The sequence below is a fragment of the Talaromyces rugulosus genome, chromosome II (genome assembly GCF_013368755.1).
Source record: "Talaromyces rugulosus chromosome II, complete sequence".
Taxonomy (NCBI): Eukaryota; Fungi; Ascomycota; class Eurotiomycetes; order Eurotiales; family Trichocomaceae; genus Talaromyces; species Talaromyces rugulosus.
The window spans coordinates 6,584,438-6,604,196 of record NC_049562.1 but is presented as its reverse complement, the minus strand read 5'-3'; the positions used below and the strand labels follow the sequence as shown (position 1 = coordinate 6,604,196).

Below are 19,759 nucleotides of genomic sequence, written 5' to 3'. Positions count from 1 at the left end.
AGAAAAATGAAAGAAAGCAAACCAAAAAAAGGCGGAATTCTAACAGCAGAGGTGAATACTACATCCCATTGCTAGTCCTCATTTTTTTACTAGTAAATACTACTAGCACCAATGTAACGGGCTAGGTCGGCATAAGCCAACTTGACCAGGCATATGTGGAACCGGAGGGTTTTTTTACAAACTACAATTTTGTTTATAACCCACCGACTAACACACCTAACTAAGGGAAGAGGTATAAACAACCAATGGTTTCCAGTATTAATGTCAATCGACGTGTTTGATAATTAGATAAACCGCAACCTTGACGTAAATTGTCTTTTCTCCCAGCTATCTGCAAACAGAGAGCGTTTCTCTAGTTCAAGCGAGATCGGCTGGTAACTGTGACCATGATAACCCTCTGGCCGCCAACGTTCCACATAACCACCATCGGTTTTATCACCGTTATTTCCATCTACCTCATCAGGTTTTTCAAAAGGTCTGGCCACTATCGTCGACCGCCAGGTCCAAATGGCCTCCCACTGGTTGGAAACCTGTACGACCTGCCTAAACCGGGGGAGTTAGAAGCTCATCACTGGTCAAAGCACAAAGATCTATACGGTTTGTGACCTTGGACGCCCATATTACTATAATCTACGCAAGGAGATGCTCATCAGTGGAATTGATGTTTCGATAGGGCCAATTAGCTCGGTTACAGTAATGGGCCAGACGATGGTAATTCTGAACGAGGCGCAAGTCGCCATAGATATTTTGGATAAGCGATCCATTAAGTACTCTACACGGCCACGAAGAGTTTTTGCTGGAGAAATGTACGCTTAGATGATTGTTTTTCAACTGTAGGGTATTGTTCATCGGGCTAATGAGAGCTTGTAGGTTAGGCTGGGAGCATAGTCTCGGGCTGTTGCCACACGATCACCGTTTCCAGAATACCCGAAAGGTTATGGGCCGTGAAATTGGCTCCAAATTAACGGCAGCAAACTACGACAAGTCGCAAGAGATTGAGGCTGCCCACTTCCTGTTACGACTCCTAGACGAGCCCACCGGCCTTATGCATCATATTAAAAAGTTGAGCTCACTCATTTGCTATTAGAAGACTTTTAGGTTATTTTATACTAACTGGTTTACCGTGAAGAGGTGCAGGTTCACTGGCACTGAGAATTCTGTATGGATATATCGCAGAGCCGTTTAAGGATGATCCCCTGATCGACCTGGTCGAAGAAGCTATGGACATATTTGCGCGTGCTACTGTGCCAGGGGCATTCGTGGTTGACTTGATACCATTTCGTAAGTTAATGTTAACTTATGATAGCCGATCATCACTGAAGCATTAATATGAAACCATAGCTGATAATTCTTAGTTAAATTTGTTCCAGGATGGTTGCCAGGAATGGGGTTCAAGACACTAGCCCGGAAATGGCGTCCTGTGATGACAGAAATGAATATTAAGCCCTATGCCTTCGTCAAGCATCGGTTGAACCAAGGCGCGGAGGGGACTTCGTTCGTTGCGAGGCTAATACAAGCCGGAGAATCTAGCCCAGATGTAATCTCGATAAACCAATGGTCCGCCTCGGCGCTGTTTGGAGGGGCGGGAGACACAGTAAGCACCCTAGTTTCTACCCTCCATTACCGAGACAGATTTCTAAAAGGACTCAGATCGTTGGGGCAATGCAATGCTTCTTCTTGGCCATGGGAATGTTTCCAGAGGTGCAGCGGAGGGCACAAGAAGAAATTGATCGCGAGATTGGCCAGCATCGGCTGCCTACAATGTCTGATCGTGCCAACTTGCCATACATTGAGGCAGTATTGTTGGAGACTCTTAGGTGGCATCCAATATCACCAATTCCACTCGCACACGTAAGCGAAGAGGACGATATATACGAAGGATACTTCATCCCCAAAGGGTCCATGATGTTGGCAAACGTTTGGTAAGTGAATCGACGACATCTGACGAACAGTCATCCGTTTTTGTAATTATCTCCACACATCTTTATCTAACAGTATAACAAAACAGGCAATTCACCCACGACCCAGAGGTCTACAAAGACCCTATGGATTTTAAGCCGGAGCGATACCTGCCTGATGATTGTCACCATCCGGAGACGGACCCGCGCAGATTCGTGTTTGGTTTTGGGCGCCGGGTTTGCCCCGGGCGTATCTTGGGTGAAAATGCACTATACATTAATATTGTACAAAGTCTCGCCGTGTTTAACATTACCACGGACGTCACTAGCCTAGAAGAAGTACGCTTCACCCCCGGAACCATAAGCCGCCCCGAGCCATTTGCCTGTGTCGTCAAGCCACGATCACCCCAACATGAAACTTTGGTGCGATCATTGGAGAGAATTTATCCATGGGAAGAGGGCCATGGGAAGATTTTGGAGGGTGTCAGTTACTAAACCCGGTCGTCAGGGATGTCATGTCCCGCGTGGAAAGCATCAACTCCGATTGCGTACACGTGGATATTAGAAAGTATAAACTAATTAACTCGAAGTTAATCGTCAACTGGGTCAACGATATTGGTTCGGTTGCTCATTATGTAACGCTATAACTCTAGTAGCAATTTATGGCACGGGTAAATACATCTTCCAACGTCCCGGCTGACATCTAGATGGCAGCCATTCGTTTATTTCCGAGAAATACATGTACAGACCCGGGTAGCATGACTCAGTTCAGCTATATAATCTGACTACAGTTTTCTTCAGCCTCTACCACTATGTTAGTTAGTAAAGCATTACTAGATCAAATGAGTCAGCCCCCGCTAATGTTGTCCACAGAACGGAGTGACATTGTTGTACGGATTACGAGATGACAGGTGCATAACGGAAAATGGGGTCAACGATTCTTGGCATGCGGTCATAGAATATCTAGTCTATTGTCTCAGTTTCATATAAACAAATCAAGCTAAAAGTTTTCTTTTATTTTTATTTTTTTTTCTCGATGACTCGCCCCTCCTGCTTCGTACGTAGCCATGTCCACTCTGACTGCACGTAAGCGTGCATACCACCAGCGGCGTGTTTGGCTTTTCTCGCAATGGTTTTCCAATTTCGCATATGCAGCTAGCAAATATTGGCTCTGATTGACGACAAAAATGGAGTATATGTGACCAAGAAAAAACAAATCCCACGAAAGGGTCCCTTTTGGTAAAGCGGCAAGTTAGGTCGACACTGATCCACGGCCTTAGTGCTGACATAGTGCTGACACTTTAACAATGCATGCGTTTTCTCAATTCCCTGAAGAAACGAATCTACTTCGCGGTACAAATATCTACCGATTTTAAAAATGTTACGTGTGCAGTAAGAATTTGTGTAGCATTCTTAAACAAAAAAAAATCATCTCTAGTCTTGGCTCACACCTGTTTTATTGAGTACCTCGAAGAGAGCACTCTCTTTTTGTTGTAGATCCTGAAGAGATGCCCCCACCAGACCAGCAAGTGGATTCAAGTTGGCCTCGGGTGCATGTGGTGAATCTTCCTTATCCTCGGTACGTGGGGTTCTTTTCCCCCGGAGCAGGCTAAAGCTAGTATGACCGCACCTTTGCATGGATATTCGTAAGTGTTGGAGAGTCCGCTGAATCAAGTTCAAGTTGATTTCAGCCAGGGATTTTCTTGGCAATGCTAGTCGTACTTCCCCGATGCTAATAGCAAGCGGGCCTCGCGCGGGATCGGACTGTGAGCCTTCATAGCATGTAGGGCTGCGACTGTCACAATCGCTAGAATCTTGTGACCCTTGTATATCTAACTGCAACATGCGGACAAAATGCCCACATGCTACGATTAGATTGTAATAGCAGCTGGAGAAAAGAAAAATCGCTGCTCCATTCGAGAATGAGGAGCTCTGCTGACGGCAAAGAACTGAGTCCCCATCACTAAGCTCATTTAACACGCCGGTCAACGTTTCGATAATGCGATAGACGTCTTCAATATTTCCAGGGATAAGTGGGCTCGTCGACAATGATTGGATCAAATTTTCCAAGCGTAGTTGAATATCGACCAGTTTCTGCAAGGCATTAACAGATGTGAACCCCACCGAAGGAGTGAGTGATATTTTATGTCCTGCGTGATCATATTGGGACGATTGATCAATAGGCAGGGGAGAACAAGAAAAATCGGCAGAAGATCCCGTACTTGCATAAACAGACGTCGCTAGGGGGTCTTCATGCACCAGCTCATCTACCAAAAACGTAGAGAACGAATCATTTTCCGTGCCCGAAAGCAGACTATAAAAGTCCATGTCGGTAAATAGGTTACCCTGGCTACTATCAGACACGGTTGCTTGCTCGGCTTCTCCTTTTGAAGAAACCCTGTCATGTTTGCGAAAATCCCGTTCTGTGGCTAAGCATGTTAGATTTGACCTTCACTGTCAAGTTGATCGCCACCAGGGCTAGGCTTGCCTTCACTAACGAGGCCCTTTTTGCTTTTAGCTGGCCTTCTTTGGTTGTTCCTCTTTTGGCTTCCCAGTGGTCGGCCAGTTCGACCCGCAGGGCTATAGTGGCATGAACTTCCAAGCCTCTCACATCGAACGCAGACTTCCGAATATTCTGTCCTCACGCAACGAGTCTTTATAGAGTGGCATCGGTCGCAAGCGTCCCGGTTGGGTCTCATGGCTGTTCGCCGATCCATGCACCTGCTATGCCCATTATGACGAGGTCCAGAAATCATCGTTAACCTCTATTCTCATAATAGAATTTGTGCACGTTATCCACTACGAGTTATGTGGCTTCCCAGGTCAGCAGTTGGCCGCTCAGGGGAGTCGGTGCAAAGCAAATGCGAAGAATGAAACCTGGGGCTAATACAGTCAGTGTGGAGGGACAGCAAGTGCTTTTTCACAAAGACTAGATAATCACTGTAATGGTGTTAGTAAAATGTTACAGCCAAAACGGCATCCATCAAAAGAATAAACCATCGAGTGCAGCATATGGCTAATAATGACAGCTATGGGCCAATTGATGCATAGGACAACGGGAGGGAAGACCTAACTGATTTTATTTTGTCGAAGGGAGGAAGAGTATCCGTTTTTCACGGAGACCTTAGACAAGTTACAATTGGAGGAAATCCAAGACATGTAAATTACGGACCGGGGTGATTATTTGGGCAGCCCAAGGGCTATTTATCTTTTGACATAATTATCACCTATGCAGGACTTACCTTTTCCAAAGCTCTCACACCGCTGGATTGCGGGGATTGAAATATCACTCTACGGAATGCCTAACTAGCTAGCGCCAAGGATAAATTATGTGATTCTTTTAACTCCAGGTGCTTTTAGTTGAGATCTAGAATAAGACTACCCTCAGCTGCTCAATCAAGGGGCACTCTTGAACCTGTCCTTTATTTGTGATTATTATTACTTCCTCAAAAGGTATAAAGAACGCTATGCTATGTCAGATAAGCGGATTGGACACCACTTTTGTTCTATTATAGAAAAGTCTACTGTGTCATGACTTTCAACTATTAGTGACGGATATTCAATCCGCCAAGGCGAAAAGGGACTCGGTCGTGGCGAGTTTTCTGTCCAACTTCGGAAAAGATTATCAAATCGTGAAGAACTTGCCCGTCCAACGCTTCTAGACTTCTTACCATATGGACTACCGGTTATAAATAGGCAGTCAGCTACAGTTAAACACGCGTCACACAATAATTGATGCACTATATGTCCACAGCACCAAAATACAACTATACACCACCATCCTAGGGGCTACGATGATCCTTATAGGTTATGTATTACCCTGGTCTTTGCTATGATATCTAGACTATCACCTTCGTGAGAAAAAGGACTTCTGGCCCAAGTATTTGTTACTTTTTTTTTCCCTGGACTCATAAGCGAGCTATCATTTTTAGCGATACATCACATGTTATCTCCTCCACAGTCAATGAATATTTCTGGCTTACGTTTGCGAAATGAGATCCAATGGGAGACTGATATTACAGCACTCCAAAATCATACCCTACATTAGGCGCATAAGAAAGCATCAGGGATATGCTACTCAAACCTGAATGAGGCCCTGTATATATCTGCATGTGTTTATGTAATTTGCCATTTTCATTGGGCAAGTACGCACTAGAGGTGACCAAAATCGGACCTTAAATATTATCTCAGGATTAGTGCAGGAAGTCTGTCCGTTATGTGTTACAGTGGCCAAATCAAAATGTCCATCCGGCCCCTAAGATGTTGGGAGTCGGAAAGAATAAAACCTGCAGGTGTAATGACCCAATCAACATGCAAGTTGCATGTTGGGACAGGGTACAACCTAATGCAAGTAAAGGGGCCAAATAAATGTACATCTGGGAGAAATGGATTATTATTGCGGAACGGAATACAACCTTGCGTAGGTGGTAGCAAAGTCGGCACAACAATAACGTGAAGAGCGAGCAGTCTTGCTTATGAGCTAGGACCGCATACCTAGCTTGTCGCGACCGATAATTTCGCCGAAACCCCTAAATTAGCTTCAGCGATCTTTAAACTATATTCAATTTTCACACCGTGTGTATGCTAGAATAATATTATTATTAACTTAGGTTTTGTTCAAAGAAGAAACTACAAATTGCCAAAGCGAGACCGTTGCTAATACTCTAAATTTTACGATTATTTACTTTCTATATCCGGAGCCGCAGCATTGGATTTCGGTGCCACGCGTCGTCTGCCACGTTATGAATAAGCGATCTGCAAATCGGTACATTAGTCTTTGGTAGTGGATGTATGTCTGCTATCCAAAAGTATATCCTCCAGGTCTTGTGAAAAAATTAGTACGGTCACGTATTTATGCTTACCGTTAAGGTTAGAAATCCGCGGCCAGCAGCTCATATCATCTTGTCAGCAAGTCGGTTCGAGACAGCCTAGACACGACGGTTGAGGTTGCTAATCAATAGCAAGCAAAAACGTGTGACTCGAGGGTTCAGTGTATCCGGCTTATGTGAAAAGGTTATGTTGATGATATCCCACCCCTCGTTACAGCCCCTTTATAGTCAACTCGTCGGCCTATTCAGCAATAGCATAGGTAGCTATCTTATAATTCTCATCGATGAGCATCGCATAGTACTGTCATTTACTATTCGCAAGTTCTCGGTATATGGTCGATTAGTACCCAGAGCTATATACCAAGCCACCAGAGTTAGACAGCAAATTGATGCAGGCAGGTTCCATTAAATGGAACCATAATATCGGTGCATGTATATAGCGCTCCTATTAGCGTTGAAATAGGAAGTATTTATATATGCCCACGTGAGGGGGCTACACATTAGGTGAGAATTATCCACACTAAACATTGTATCTTTGATTATAGCCGCTCGCAACATTTACCTGTATATAGTAGCTATAGCTACTAGGATAGCTAGAGAGTCTGTAAGTTGTGTTATTCTATTCTTGGTTTGCTTACCCGCGGGTCCTATGTTTGATAGCAGGAGGATCTGTGGACGGTTAATTGAGCTATACTTAATTTGTATAATATGGCCGTTGTTTAACTCGACTCCTGTCGCATCATTCCTTTGCAAGATGGTGCGACGCATAAATTTATGGGTTATGAATTCCACTATCTTCCAACAATACGTTGCAGCCGGTTGGGGCTTTCATGCCTGGTAGCTGTGTAGCAAGTAACCCCTGGGGGGGGGGGGGTTCCGTTGTTTGCATCCGGGTTAGCCCGTAGTATGGTTGCTAGGAAGGCTTGTAGGAATGGGCATTTTTAATAGGTAGTCTTGTCTCCATGCGATCGAGTAGTTCAATATTGACATCAACTATTGTCCGACTCATGGACCAACTGCGAAAATATATTGTTGTTACCGCTGGATAGCAACTTTCAATATTGAACATTGAACATTAAAACATCACCAGTTGACGAGCATAAATATGTAATTACTGCCATACTACAACTAAAAGCAATATCAATACCACTTCAATGTTGTATCAGACATCTGGATCACTATTAACTTTTTCATTCCGCTGTTTTTTCATTCCGCTGTTTTAATACGTTTCATCATATACTAAAAAACTACAATATATATTAAATATTATTATATTACTAATTTCTATAATTGATATATCAAAATCTTGGTATATCTCGAACTTTATAACTATTCTATCCATGTCAACTACTATGTGACTATACAATTTGTATATAGAACAAACGGAAATTGATGTTTTAAATTCAAGCACAGACTACATATATACAAGTCGACATATTTACTTCAGGTCGTTAGCCTTTCAATGCTTGTGGATATATACCAATTGGCATAATCACGCTTCGCATCCAACATTGAAGTCAACTTCCACATCGATCAATTGCATGTAAAATTCATTATTTTTTTCTTGTTCATTCCGGTGAAACACCCTGAACGTGGGTAATGAATAGTCAAACAGTTACCATTCTAACTCTAAAATGCAGAGGAGACTAACATCAGTCTATAAATCTATACGTTGCAGTTTCGGAATTCCAATCTCGCATCCTTTTTTTTTTTTTGCTCATTGCTCAACTCAAAAAGATATAAAAGCAAAATTATATTATTTATATCATTGAAGATCGCTCAGCTGTGCTGAACAACAGAATATATGAAAAGAAATGGGATGATACCCGTTTGTGTTCGAACATTTCCAAGTCCATGTATTATGCAGGACATAACATGTGACCATTGACTGTAACCGGCCTCTTAGGATCTGCACGAGGCAACCTATTTACCAGCTAGTTCCCCTTTATCAGAATCTGCTTCTCCGTCTTCAGCTTATCGACAACCTCAATAGGGACTTTAAGGACAGTCGCAACGACGTCGTGAGGGGTAAGAGCAAGCCATTGGGTGAGAGAAATATCTTCAACTGTATCGCTTTTGAAGTTCTCAATCCAGATAAGCTCTTCATCTTCAGAAGTATTCTCAATGTAGTGACCTTAATTGGTGAGCGATGAAACAATCTTTTGGGATTAGGGAAGCATACCACTGTTGGTAGGAAAGACGGCAGTGTCGCCAGCGCGGAAATCAAATGTGCGTGCTTTCTGACCACCAATAAACACGGTAGCACGGGCGGTTCCTTGGTGAAAATAGACCCATTCCTGAGCCTGTATGATGTATTAGCAATGCTAGTACGCAGCGAAATTGTGGTAAAAGAGAAAGCCATACGTTGGGATGCCAATGAAGTTCACGTAGCCCCTTTGGCTCCAAGGTGAAAAATCCGGATGCAATCGTCTTAGCAACAGGGAATGTGGTGGAATCGATACGACGGAATGTGCCACCACCGCCGGGGACCTCCTCCAGAGGGTGATCCTTAGCGTGATAGACATAAGAGCTGTTGCCAACTAGAGCGCCAGCTGGGCCGACAATGTGGGTATCGTTGCTGACTGTACCGTTTAAGATATATGGAAAACTCTGGGGGACGTTGTCAAACACGGAAGCGCCAACACCAAAATTCTTAGCCAAGATATCTTTGGGGGTATGGGCGACCCAGTCGTCAATCATAAAGGTAGTGCTTATATAAAGTTAGAACCGAAATCGAACACAAGAACCGACGAGACAAAGTTATAGTATGATGGTTACATACCCTTGAGCTTCAAAGTCGCCGTCGTCAAATGCAAGAAGATATTCGTTCTGGTCATCTTGTCCCTGGACGGTGTGTGCGATACCGGGAGGAAAGTACCATACGTCCCCAGCCTCCAGTCTGTCAACCTGGTATTTGCCATTTTCATCAACGGCAGACAAGAGTAGCGATCCATTGTAAAGGAACCCCCATTCGGCCTACACAGTTAGCACAGTACTGGTCATATGTGTAGGTTACTTACCGTGCGATGCCAGTGAAGTTCACGGATAGCACCCTTTTTCAGATGCTGTTGGGCGCCGGCAATATCAGTGCTTAGCGGGAGATCCGAGATGATCTGCTCACGACTCCAGCCTCCAGGATAGATGTTCGTCTTAGAATCAGAGAAGCTCCATTTGAGATTCGGAACGTAGCCAGCATCGGTGGTCTCCTCTCCCAAGTTGTCCGGGTTCTGAAGGTCAAGTTCATGGTTTGTACCGCCTGGGAATAACATGGAACTTGGTTAGTGATATATTTGGTGGGTAGGATAGGCGTGCCACCAATACATACCGATGATAGGAGCGCCCTTGCCCGTGGCATCATTGATCGGTTCACCGTCAGAGAAACCGTCACGTCTCTGGATGGTCGCTGCCGAGGCTAGCCCAAGTAAGGACAACGCAACAAAATGCATGTTTACTATAATGTTTGCGTCTCAGGGAAAAACAGATGATGAATTAGATGAGTGCTGCAGCCAAGAATGCTAACAGATGCGGGATATAGCCGCTATAAATAACCACCCCTGGGAAGCCACCGAATTGTTCAGCCCATGCCATGATCTCTTCCGGAAATGATGAAATGATGAAATCCAAGCTATGGATGAAGCTATCTGTCCCTCTCAGAGGCACATGATCCGCTTTACAGCTTCAATTGCTGGAAGGAAGTGCGGCCCATCGATCTATACTATTACTGTAGCACGGACCAAGGAAAAAGTTAAATAATATGGCCGACTCAAATTACAGGCATACTGCAATGATGCAATTCCCAATTGTGGGATGAGAACTTGCTAGCATGCTAGCACTTGGCAACTAGTAGCCTCGCAGGGGTAAATCTTTAGCTGCTGAGCTGGGGAATGTGTTGGGTGTGGCCGTCTGGCCAACGAGTGATGTCCGCGATGGAGTGATGTTGAAGCTGGATGTCACCATTGCTTGGCAACACGCGCGCCAAGAGCCTCCGCTCCGCTAAGGCGTCAATCTTTACCTCAATAGCTCTGCCATTCTTCTCTTAGTTGCGTTCGTAGCATGATAATAATAATCAACATCCTCGAAAAAACATGTATGATGTGACCAAGACCAACAATAATACGCATGGGGCACAGGTTCATTTGGACACGGGCCTTGCCATATGTCCCGCTCCCGTTATTGTGCCTCTTGGAACCCACTTTGCTTCGAGTAGGGTTTCCTAGTCCAAGATCTCTCGATAGAACCGCCCGGAGAGAAGATTCACCCCGCTGAAGTTTTCTTGCAAAGTCATGAGTGTGTCGGCCATCAGGTTATAATATCAAATTGGCTACTCGGGGAATCCTTCAGGTATGTCCCATATGTCATGTCATGGTGTAGATGACCTCCTCGACAAACTATACGTTTACTCCTAGAAGTAAGAAGTATCATCGTGTAGCTACCCCCAGAGCCTTGATTTCACCCCCCCCAAAAAAAGACTTTTAGTGCCGCCTTCAACCATACTAGTGCCACTTTTCAAATAACAATGCTCCTCCTCGACCTATCTTTGGCCTAGCCTTTCAGTGTTATTTTCTGCGTCTTGTTCATGCATGCTTCACAATTTCTGCCAAGAATCACGTTTTTTGTTGATGGTATACGCGAGCATAATAATCGTGATGATCAATGTAATATATTGATGCTGGCCTACTCCGCACCAATTTGAGAGAACCAGCTTTGTTGATCTTTAGATTGAGCTAGTAAAGTCGTTTTGTATGTAGCAATTAAACTATGGCAATGGCTATGTACCGTATACACTCGGTTGAAAGGACAGTTGGATGAGGTTAATGCAAGCTTGAGATTGATATCGGTAGCTTGGTAAGATAGTAGCATGTTGTAGTGTTCGTATTTCCGTGTCCGGCCTTAACTTCCGTACCGTGAATATGAAGTAAGCCAAGTATTGGGGGAGGGGCAGTAGAATCGTTAGTTTGTCCACATTAAAGCTTAATTTAAATTCCTAATACGCACTGACTCGTTTCCTGTTCATTGAGGATACTGCACATTGTCATGGTCCTCGTATGTTTCTTTCCGCCCCCCTGTCAGGACTTCATTCGATCTACCTCTATACATAGATACCGAGAACATCTGAAATGTAGAACTCTTTAGAACTATATATTGTATATGCAAAGGCAGTTAGTTATATTTGCTCCTTCAAACGAAGAAATATTGTCTAAAATATTAAGTCGCTAGTTTCGACTCCATAGAAGTTGTCGTTAACCGCGTATTGCGCGACTGCCATCTCTTATTGCGCCTGGAACAAGCTTTGCAGGCTTGGCCGATGCCAGCAAACTCCGAGATCTGCATAGCTTTGACCACCTGCATGGTACATAATTGGATAATGTGGAACTAAGATCTCCAAAACAGGATGTTTATCTAAGAACCTGTTTTGTGGAAGAATGTCCCCGAAGCACTGTACCTAGCGGTTCATGCATCTACAGAATAAATACCCACTATTGAACTAGGCCAAAGTTCACAGCACTAACATCGACTACTCACGCTGATCACTTTTCTATTCTGTAATGAGTCGGATTGACAATTTTTTCGCCTCCTGTATGGTGTCATTTTCTCCAACATTCATTTGCCAAATTTGTCAGCCTACGTTGAAAGAGATTTACGAAAAGATTTCCAAGTAAAATGGCACAATTCTAGGGAAAGGTTGCGACTGGGTGATTTAATTTCTCCATATGATGAATGGGACGTGAGTATTAGCTTCAATAAGAGATGTAGAGAAAGAAAAAAATATATATAACATAAAAAATTGCTCATACTGGCACACCTATTCCCCGCCACAGACAACTCCCGGGTTTTCTAGTACCGTTTAGTTACCTTTAACTAGGTTTATTGTTAAACAATGCCTCAATATCTCTTTCTCGTTGCGGGTCTCATACCCTTGCGTCAAGGAAAGTCCTTATAAGTCTCCCTCCTCTCATCGCAATTTAATTCTATGTAAATTCTCACGAAATATGAACTGGTGCCTTACATGTCAGATATGGTCCAAGTCTAGGTTACCTAACCCAGTACCAATGATGATGAGATCAGGCCTAAATGTTTCGTTTGCTTGAATGTATTTTATTATTCTGTTAGCTTATACCCGGCCAACATTTCCGTCTTTCTGGGCTATGTCCTAGAAGCTTGTCTTCTTTTCTCCTTCAAATTCGCATGGGTAGCAGCTTCCCCGGTCGTTGGTTTAGAATTTCAGTGTTTCATTGCCTCAATGATTCCATCACCCCCTTCGTCAATAGGGTGCCATATTTTTATTTCATCGAGTCCAGCGCGTTTCAACAGCGCACCCCATTGCTTTTCTGTACGTTCTAATCCCCCATTGAAAGCCATCATTGTCAGGTCAAATTGTGCCTGGAACTGAGATGCCCTACGCTCAGGAACAATCATCTCATGTAAAAGCAATTTCGAATATCCTATTGCCATTGCAGATACGGCCCTCGCTAGAATTCGGACACAGTAATCGTCTGACCAATCGTGCAGGAAATGGTGGTAAAAGTATACCCTTGCACCTATACGAGGGTTAACTTTGTACCTATTGAACCTCCCGTCGCTTTGTAACTGAATAAATAATCGGATGATCAATTTTGACGTACCTTTAATAGGCTGTTCCTTAAAAAAGTCGTATGTAACCTTCGTAATCACTTGGTCCAAATCCCCAAGCGACTCCATTACTACTTGCAAGTCCTGTAGCACCAATCTACCTGTACCAGGAAATTTACCATTATACGCCAACAAATCATGGCCCTTACCTCCGCCAACATCCACAATCAGAGGTTTCTCCGGCTCTACACGATCAAGAATGCGTGTTTTCACCGGGTACCAATCAACCCAATACGTTCGCGCGCCCATAGTATTACCCATGAACATGTTGAAGTCTTTGAGCAATGAGGAATCTAATGAAATTCGCTCAAAGGTGCCAAGCTTGCTCTGAAATGCATATTGCATAAGTCCGTCTCCGGGATCAGCGGGGCATGAACGGCCTCTTTCCTGCAAGTATGAGGGAGCGCTTTGCATAGCAGGGACAATCAATTGGGAGCTAAAACCCGGACGGCGGAAAAAAAGGGAAAATATGATCAGTTTCTTTTCCTCAATATGTTTTCACAAAACTAACATCATTCGGTGACCAGCTGCAATCTCTTCTGTTGCAATGATCCTCGTGATGCGAGTCGCATCCCATGTGTATGGAGCAACTTCCTCCATAAAATGCAAAGCGGACAAAAGGCGCAAAAGGAGGACTGGATACTCTCGTGTTAGAATTTCTTACATAATTAGCAAAGAAAGTATGATTTTCTCGGTACTTATCAAGAGTTCCTCGGCACCGCATAACTTGGCCAACCTAGCAGAGGTTACAGGCCCATCATTGACGATGTGCCGGAAAATATCCAACTCGACCGATATTCGTGCACTGATAGCAATCATTGGCTTCCAGGAGGAAATTGGTGAGTTTGGATTGTCGTTTTCGACGCCAGAAAGGGCCTATGGTTGAGAGAAAACATACGGAGAAGGCCAGATCCAGTGCGATATTTTCCGGCTGCTCCAGCTGGAGCATAAGGGCCTTGCTCAGCTTCAAACACTCCTTCTTTGCCTCATTATCGTCTTGGTCTGCAAGCCTCGACGTAAGTTGGTGTAATTGGGTTATAAGTGTGACAGGCTCGTGGGAGTATTTTCCAGATGATGCCATTTTCAAAGTAACAGATAACAATTGAAAGCAAAAAAACAGCAGTGGCCCGATTAAAACCAGAAATGCGACTCCTTTGTTTGTTGTATAACCTTTGTGTGTTGTACAATTACTCCACATGTGCTTAGCGGTATCGTTGGGAACAAAGAAAATCAATATTCCAGGAACTGCTAACACTGGGCAACAAATCATACGACATAACACCAGGAAATCGTTGAATTATTAAACGGGATTTGTTACACCGATCTCATGCTACTGTGACTGAGACCCCGCGCCTAAACTACGTCAAAGGGCCTTTCTCATCAACATTAATATACCTATCAAGTGAATCAACGCGGCTCAAAACCACTACAGATACGGAAGTTTTTTTTTTTTTTTTTTTTTTTTGTTTTCATGAAGAGCTCGTACTATGGCCGTTGAGTCACCAAAATCTTCGCCCTTATGCCTGAAACCCCCAGAGAAAAACACCTCGCCGCAGAACACAGACACTTCACCTGCACCAAGGGAAGGCTATCTCGCATGGTTACAAGTTCTAGGAGCCTTCTGCTTGAGCCTGAATACATGGTAAATCTGTTTGAAATCCATTTTGAACGCGTTTACGAAATTGGCCCATTGTTGCTAACGATGAGTTGCTTGAAATCTTAGGGGACTTATGAATGCATTTGGAGTATTTCAAACGTACTATCAGCTAGACTTGCTTGCTTCAAAATCGGCGTCTGATATATCGTAGATCGGTTCGACACAATCGTTTCTCATGTTTGCGGTCTCCATTATTGCCGGACCTGTTGTCGACGCAGGGTATCTATTGCCCTTGCTTGGAATCGGATCTTTACTTACCGTTTTCGGAATGTTCATGACAAGCATATGCAATGAATACTGGCAAGTACTTCTAGCCCAAGCAATCACCATGGGCTTAGGTTTTGGTTGCCTTTATGTCACTGCACCAACAATTGTCTCGCAGTATTTCGACGCCAACACTGCCCTTGCGATGGGGGCATCTTCAGCCGGTAGCGCTCTTGGTATGTGCTCCTTCGTATAAGTATAGTCCACTGTTTGTTGTAACCATTTACTCAGGGGGCGTGATCTACCCAATTATCTTCACACAACTCCAACCCAGAGTAGGGTTTGGTTGGGCTACCCGAGTCGTTGCATTTGTCGTTCTTGCAACGTCTGTTCCTCCCTTGATATTAATGAGGGCGAGATTAGTGCCCACGACGGATTATAATCTATTGGACCGAACTGCATTCAAAGATATACCTTATTGTTTACTGAATGTTGGTCTCGTGTTTGGTTTCATGGGGTTCTACGTCATATTCTATTATATCCAATTGTACGGGCTTGAACAAAGAACGGTCTCACCACGCATCGATAACTACCTCCTTGACGCCAGTTCGCTCCCCGGCCGTTTAATCCCCGGCTACTATGCGGACCGGATGGGTTCAATGAACGTCCAAACAATCGTTGCTCTCATTGGGGCAGTATTGACATTTTGCCTCATCTCCATTAAAAGTACAGCCGGATTGATCGTGTACTGCGTTTTGTACGGATTTTCCGCTGGTGCATTTATGGGCTTGCCTGCTGCTGGAGTGGTATCTCTTTCTGCTGACAAGACTAAAATTGGCACTCGCCTCGGCATGACAGCTGTTGTGGGATGTGGCGTCCTCATGAGCAACCCAATTGCAGGTGCGATTCTGAATGGCAAAGAGCGCTGGGTGGGCTTGATTGTATGGTGCGGTGTCTTACTTGTAGCTTCAAGTATTGTCATAGTCGGTAGTAGGGCGCTGAGGGTTGGGTTTGGATTGCGAAGGGTATTATAATAGCAAATACACTTTGAAGCAATGTTATACTCGGAGTGAGTTTGTGCTAGGTTAGATCTCTATGTTGCTGAGGGCAGTTCCTAGGAGTTATTTGAGCAATATGCCGTGGAGAAAGACAAAGCCATGGTGAATAAATACAGAATTAATCGTGCCATGACCCTTCGCTCCGATTGGTTTTAATTGTCATCCGAGACAGTACTACTACCTACCCTTGAGCTAGAAGTCCTCTTGCTATTAACATGTCTAGAAGAAACCTCCCGCGAATTATAACCACCAGCGAAACCAGTTGACCATTCTTTTCTATTATTTTTAACTTTTTCGACTTTGATAGGTGACAGAAAGCAAGGTTTATAGTCGCAAACCACGAATGCGCTGCAACTTCCGCATCCCATACCATGAAGCAGAGAATATGGTCGTCAAAGATACGACCAGTATGGCAGCAAAGGCGTTTTTATCCCCCTCTAAATAGTTGACCACGTTCATGCCATACCAGCCCGCAATAAGGGTTGCTCCTGCCAGTGCAAGCATCAAAATCTCAATCTTTACTTCTAACAGCATGAGCTGATTCCGTCGCACACTAAGAGATGACTTGATAGTTTCTTCCGTCCGCTGAATATTTTTCATCAAAATCGTCGCATCCTGGACCACGGCTTCCGTTGCCTTGAAGTATGCTTCGAATAAATACTCGACATCCTGGTGATCTTGCGCCGCGTGAGGCTTGCCAGCGTGTTTATCAGTCAGATGCATGTTGGCCATGTCTTCATCTTCGTTCAGCAGTTCTTGCGCTATATCTCGAACCTGGGACGAACGCTGTTTTATTCCAGAGATCTTACGCGTCAGATCGAGGATCAGATTCAGCTCGGTATGAACAAGACTTTCATCTGCGTCTAATATGCTCAGATCGCTCATTTTCAAAGAATCTGAGACTTGTTGATCGGTCAAAACATACTCTGCCCTAAGAACCGATGCCACAGACGCAAGTGCCGCCTCGACAACGCGTAGTTCATAGGGCTGTCCAGTCAACAGGGTGGCATGCTCATCGTCACTGTATGCCTTTCCTTCGAGGTTGTGCCTGAAAACGCGCGACACAGTGTTGCTATTGGATAGACTCTCTTTCTGTGTTCTGTCACCGTTCAAATACTGGCTGTTGTACGAGTCGTTAGAGGTGGATTCCGTCACATTAAAAAGCAACGCATGGTCATGTTGAACCAAAAGACGCAAATCAAACAGATGCACCAAGATTGTATTCTCGCGGACCAGAATGTGTGAGAAGCCATCAGACGGCAGGTCGAAGACGTGTAGATCTCGCGTACTGAGGCCGTAACTGTTGGCAATATCAAGTTTTGTCGACTGGCCGACGACAGGCGCTACTCCGTTGCAGGCATACCGTGTATACTGCATCGGCGAGTTGCCGTTCACGGGTCGCTGCGAAAGCTGAATCGACAGATCGTAGAGGCGTCTTGCATCTACAGAATTTTTCTCGGATACAGCGGTAGTGGTGCTACTAAAGCGAACATTGCACAAACTCGGCCTCGCAGTGCTCTGTATAGGTTTTGCAGGGGCGACTACCACCCCTCGCGTAGCTTGTAGTTTTCTCCAAGGCGTGCATCGCTGGAGTACCGTACTGAAGGTGTTAGGGTTTGGGTATCCTCCGCGGATTACCCAGGGAAGGACTACCGACATTGCAGGCGCCTCATATGTATTTCCCCTTGACTATGCAAATGTTATGAAGCATCCATCTGCTTAGAGCGTAGTCTAAGGAGAGATTGTTGGAAGTGGGCCCAAACGAGATAGCCGGAGTTAACCGGGAATCCTTGGAACTCTTCTCCACCATACTAACTCTTGCTTCAAATGTCAAGAACTAGGAGAAAATGAACATCTCGCCAGTTACTTGGTAGCATAACTTAATTTTTCTTGTTTTCCACCGCGGATATAACGAACACGAACCGAGTACTAGTAAGCTACTAGTGCTTTAAATCCTCAATCCGTTAGCACACTCTCTGAAGCGGATGGATTAATGCTAATGACCACCGTCAGCAGTATGGCCAGCGTGGAAACTTCTTTCATCTGCGAAATATGCGGGAAGAAAAGCGTATCGGGTAATGTCAAATCGTTCTAGTACACTCCATTCATTGCTTTCTTACCTTTTCCTTTGCATATTCAATAGACACTGCCCTTAAGCGCCATCGGCGTTATTGTCGCAAAAAAAGCACATCGTCTAAAAGTCGCAAAAAGTCGTGTGAAGCCTGTATTCAAGCAAAGACCCGATGCGAGCCAGGTGTACTGGGATGCGATCGCTGTATTGGGAAGAACCTCCTCTGTTCGTTTATGTCCGCACTTCCATCGACTTCCCACGATTCTACGGGTGACAACCCGATGGTTCTTGGAGGAAATCAGTTTCTATCAGAATCAGACATGGATTCGGAGGAGCTGGGACTGAATGTTTTTGCGCAGGAAAATGCGCTTCGCGGATCTTTCCCATTTCAACTGTTTACATCTAGCCCAGGTAACCCAATCGACGCAGCCACCCAACCCAGTACTGCTTTAATGAATGGGAATAATGTCCCTAGTCTCGACAATGATGCATCTCCTATGGCTTTATTCGAGCCGCAAATATTTCTCAATACTAGCGCAATGATTGCCTCAACTGTAGGCGCTGGTATTTTACGATCGTATCCCGCCATGATGCGAGAGGAGAAAACTTTCCCTCCTTTCATACATCATTGCTTCAAGTCAGGAGCTGATGGAAATTCTCTGTCTCTCGCGCTACGCAATGCAATGGTCATTTCACAATTATTCCTTGATCAATCGCCCGATATAGTCGATAGAATTCGCCACGAACAGCGACGGATACTGCAAAAGTTAGATTCGATGGACATTTGGGATCTGCTCTCATCAGTTTTCAGTCTCATCATATATATATTGATTCGTATTTCCAGTGGGCCCTCATATGATCAAGAGGACAGTCAACTCATTCATACCTTGTGGTATGTTTGCTCAAAAATTGCGGAGGGGGGTTACCAGCAGCTATCTTCGCTGCGCCAACTCGCACCTTGGAAGTATTGGGTTCTGATAGAGTCCAAACGAAGGGTAAACAGCACTCTTCGCCTGATAAAGCAGCTGTACAATCTTGATATCGGATTGTCTTATCCATACGCGGATATAACCACAGCAACTCCTCTCCCGGCAAGTAAACTGCTATGGCTATCGAAAAGTGAACAGGAATGGCAGAAAGAGTTGGATAGAGACTCATTCTATTCGAAGTTGAGCCTGCATGATTTGATGCAGTTCAGGGGATCTACCGAGAATGACCATCCTAGCACGACAGAATGGGCGCGGTGGTACGCTGGTACGGATGAGCTTGGCATACTCGTAGTAATTTCTGCAAGCTTGGTGTAGGTGAAAGTTACATGTATGGACTCCTTCCGTATATAATGGAAATACCGGAAATAATGGAGATAATTTTGCAGATAGCAGAAAATGCTCATGTGTTCTATGAAACCGTCA

At 44.5% G+C, this 19,759-nt stretch overlaps 5 protein-coding genes across 5 annotated transcripts; 2 read left to right on the top strand and 3 right to left on the bottom strand.

Annotated features, from left to right (window-relative positions):
- Positions 1-386: 386 nt before the first annotated feature.
- TRUGW13939_04774 (uncharacterized protein) lies at positions 387-2,381 on the top strand (the record flags this gene model as incomplete). Its single annotated transcript, XM_035487941.1, has 7 exons — positions 387-597; positions 674-806; positions 871-1,062; positions 1,130-1,281; positions 1,356-1,594; positions 1,651-1,922; positions 2,009-2,381. Coding segments are annotated over 7 exons (1,572 nt in total), but the record flags the coding sequence as incomplete, so codon positions are not given.
- Positions 2,382-8,661: 6,280 nt separating this feature from the next.
- Positions 8,662-10,173, bottom strand: TRUGW13939_04773 (uncharacterized protein; the record flags this gene model as incomplete). Its single annotated transcript, XM_035487940.1, has 6 exons — positions 8,662-8,861; positions 8,910-9,030; positions 9,092-9,437; positions 9,510-9,703; positions 9,748-9,983; positions 10,053-10,173. The coding sequence occupies 6 exons, from the start codon at positions 10,171-10,173 to the stop codon at positions 8,662-8,664; spliced, it is 1,218 nt and encodes a 405-aa protein (XP_035343833.1).
- Positions 10,174-12,949: 2,776 nt separating this feature from the next.
- Positions 12,950-14,176, bottom strand: TRUGW13939_04772 (uncharacterized protein; the record flags this gene model as incomplete). Its single annotated transcript, XM_035487939.1, has 4 exons — positions 12,950-13,266; positions 13,351-13,793; positions 13,869-13,992; positions 14,056-14,176. The coding sequence occupies 4 exons, from the start codon at positions 14,174-14,176 to the stop codon at positions 12,950-12,952; spliced, it is 1,005 nt and encodes a 334-aa protein (XP_035343832.1).
- A 1,013-nt stretch (positions 14,177-15,189) lies between these two features.
- TRUGW13939_04771 (uncharacterized protein) lies at positions 15,190-16,252 on the top strand (the record flags this gene model as incomplete). Its single annotated transcript, XM_035487938.1, has 2 exons — positions 15,190-15,454; positions 15,510-16,252. The coding sequence occupies 2 exons, from the start codon at positions 15,190-15,192 to the stop codon at positions 16,250-16,252; spliced, it is 1,008 nt and encodes a 335-aa protein (XP_035343831.1).
- Positions 16,253-16,600: 348 nt separating this feature from the next.
- Positions 16,601-17,935, bottom strand: TRUGW13939_04770 (uncharacterized protein; the record flags this gene model as incomplete). The annotated part of the gene is made up of 1 exon (XM_035487937.1): positions 16,601-17,935. The coding sequence occupies one exon, from the start codon at positions 17,933-17,935 to the stop codon at positions 16,601-16,603; it is 1,335 nt and encodes a 444-aa protein (XP_035343830.1).
- Between the last annotated feature and the right edge of the window lie 1,824 nt (positions 17,936-19,759).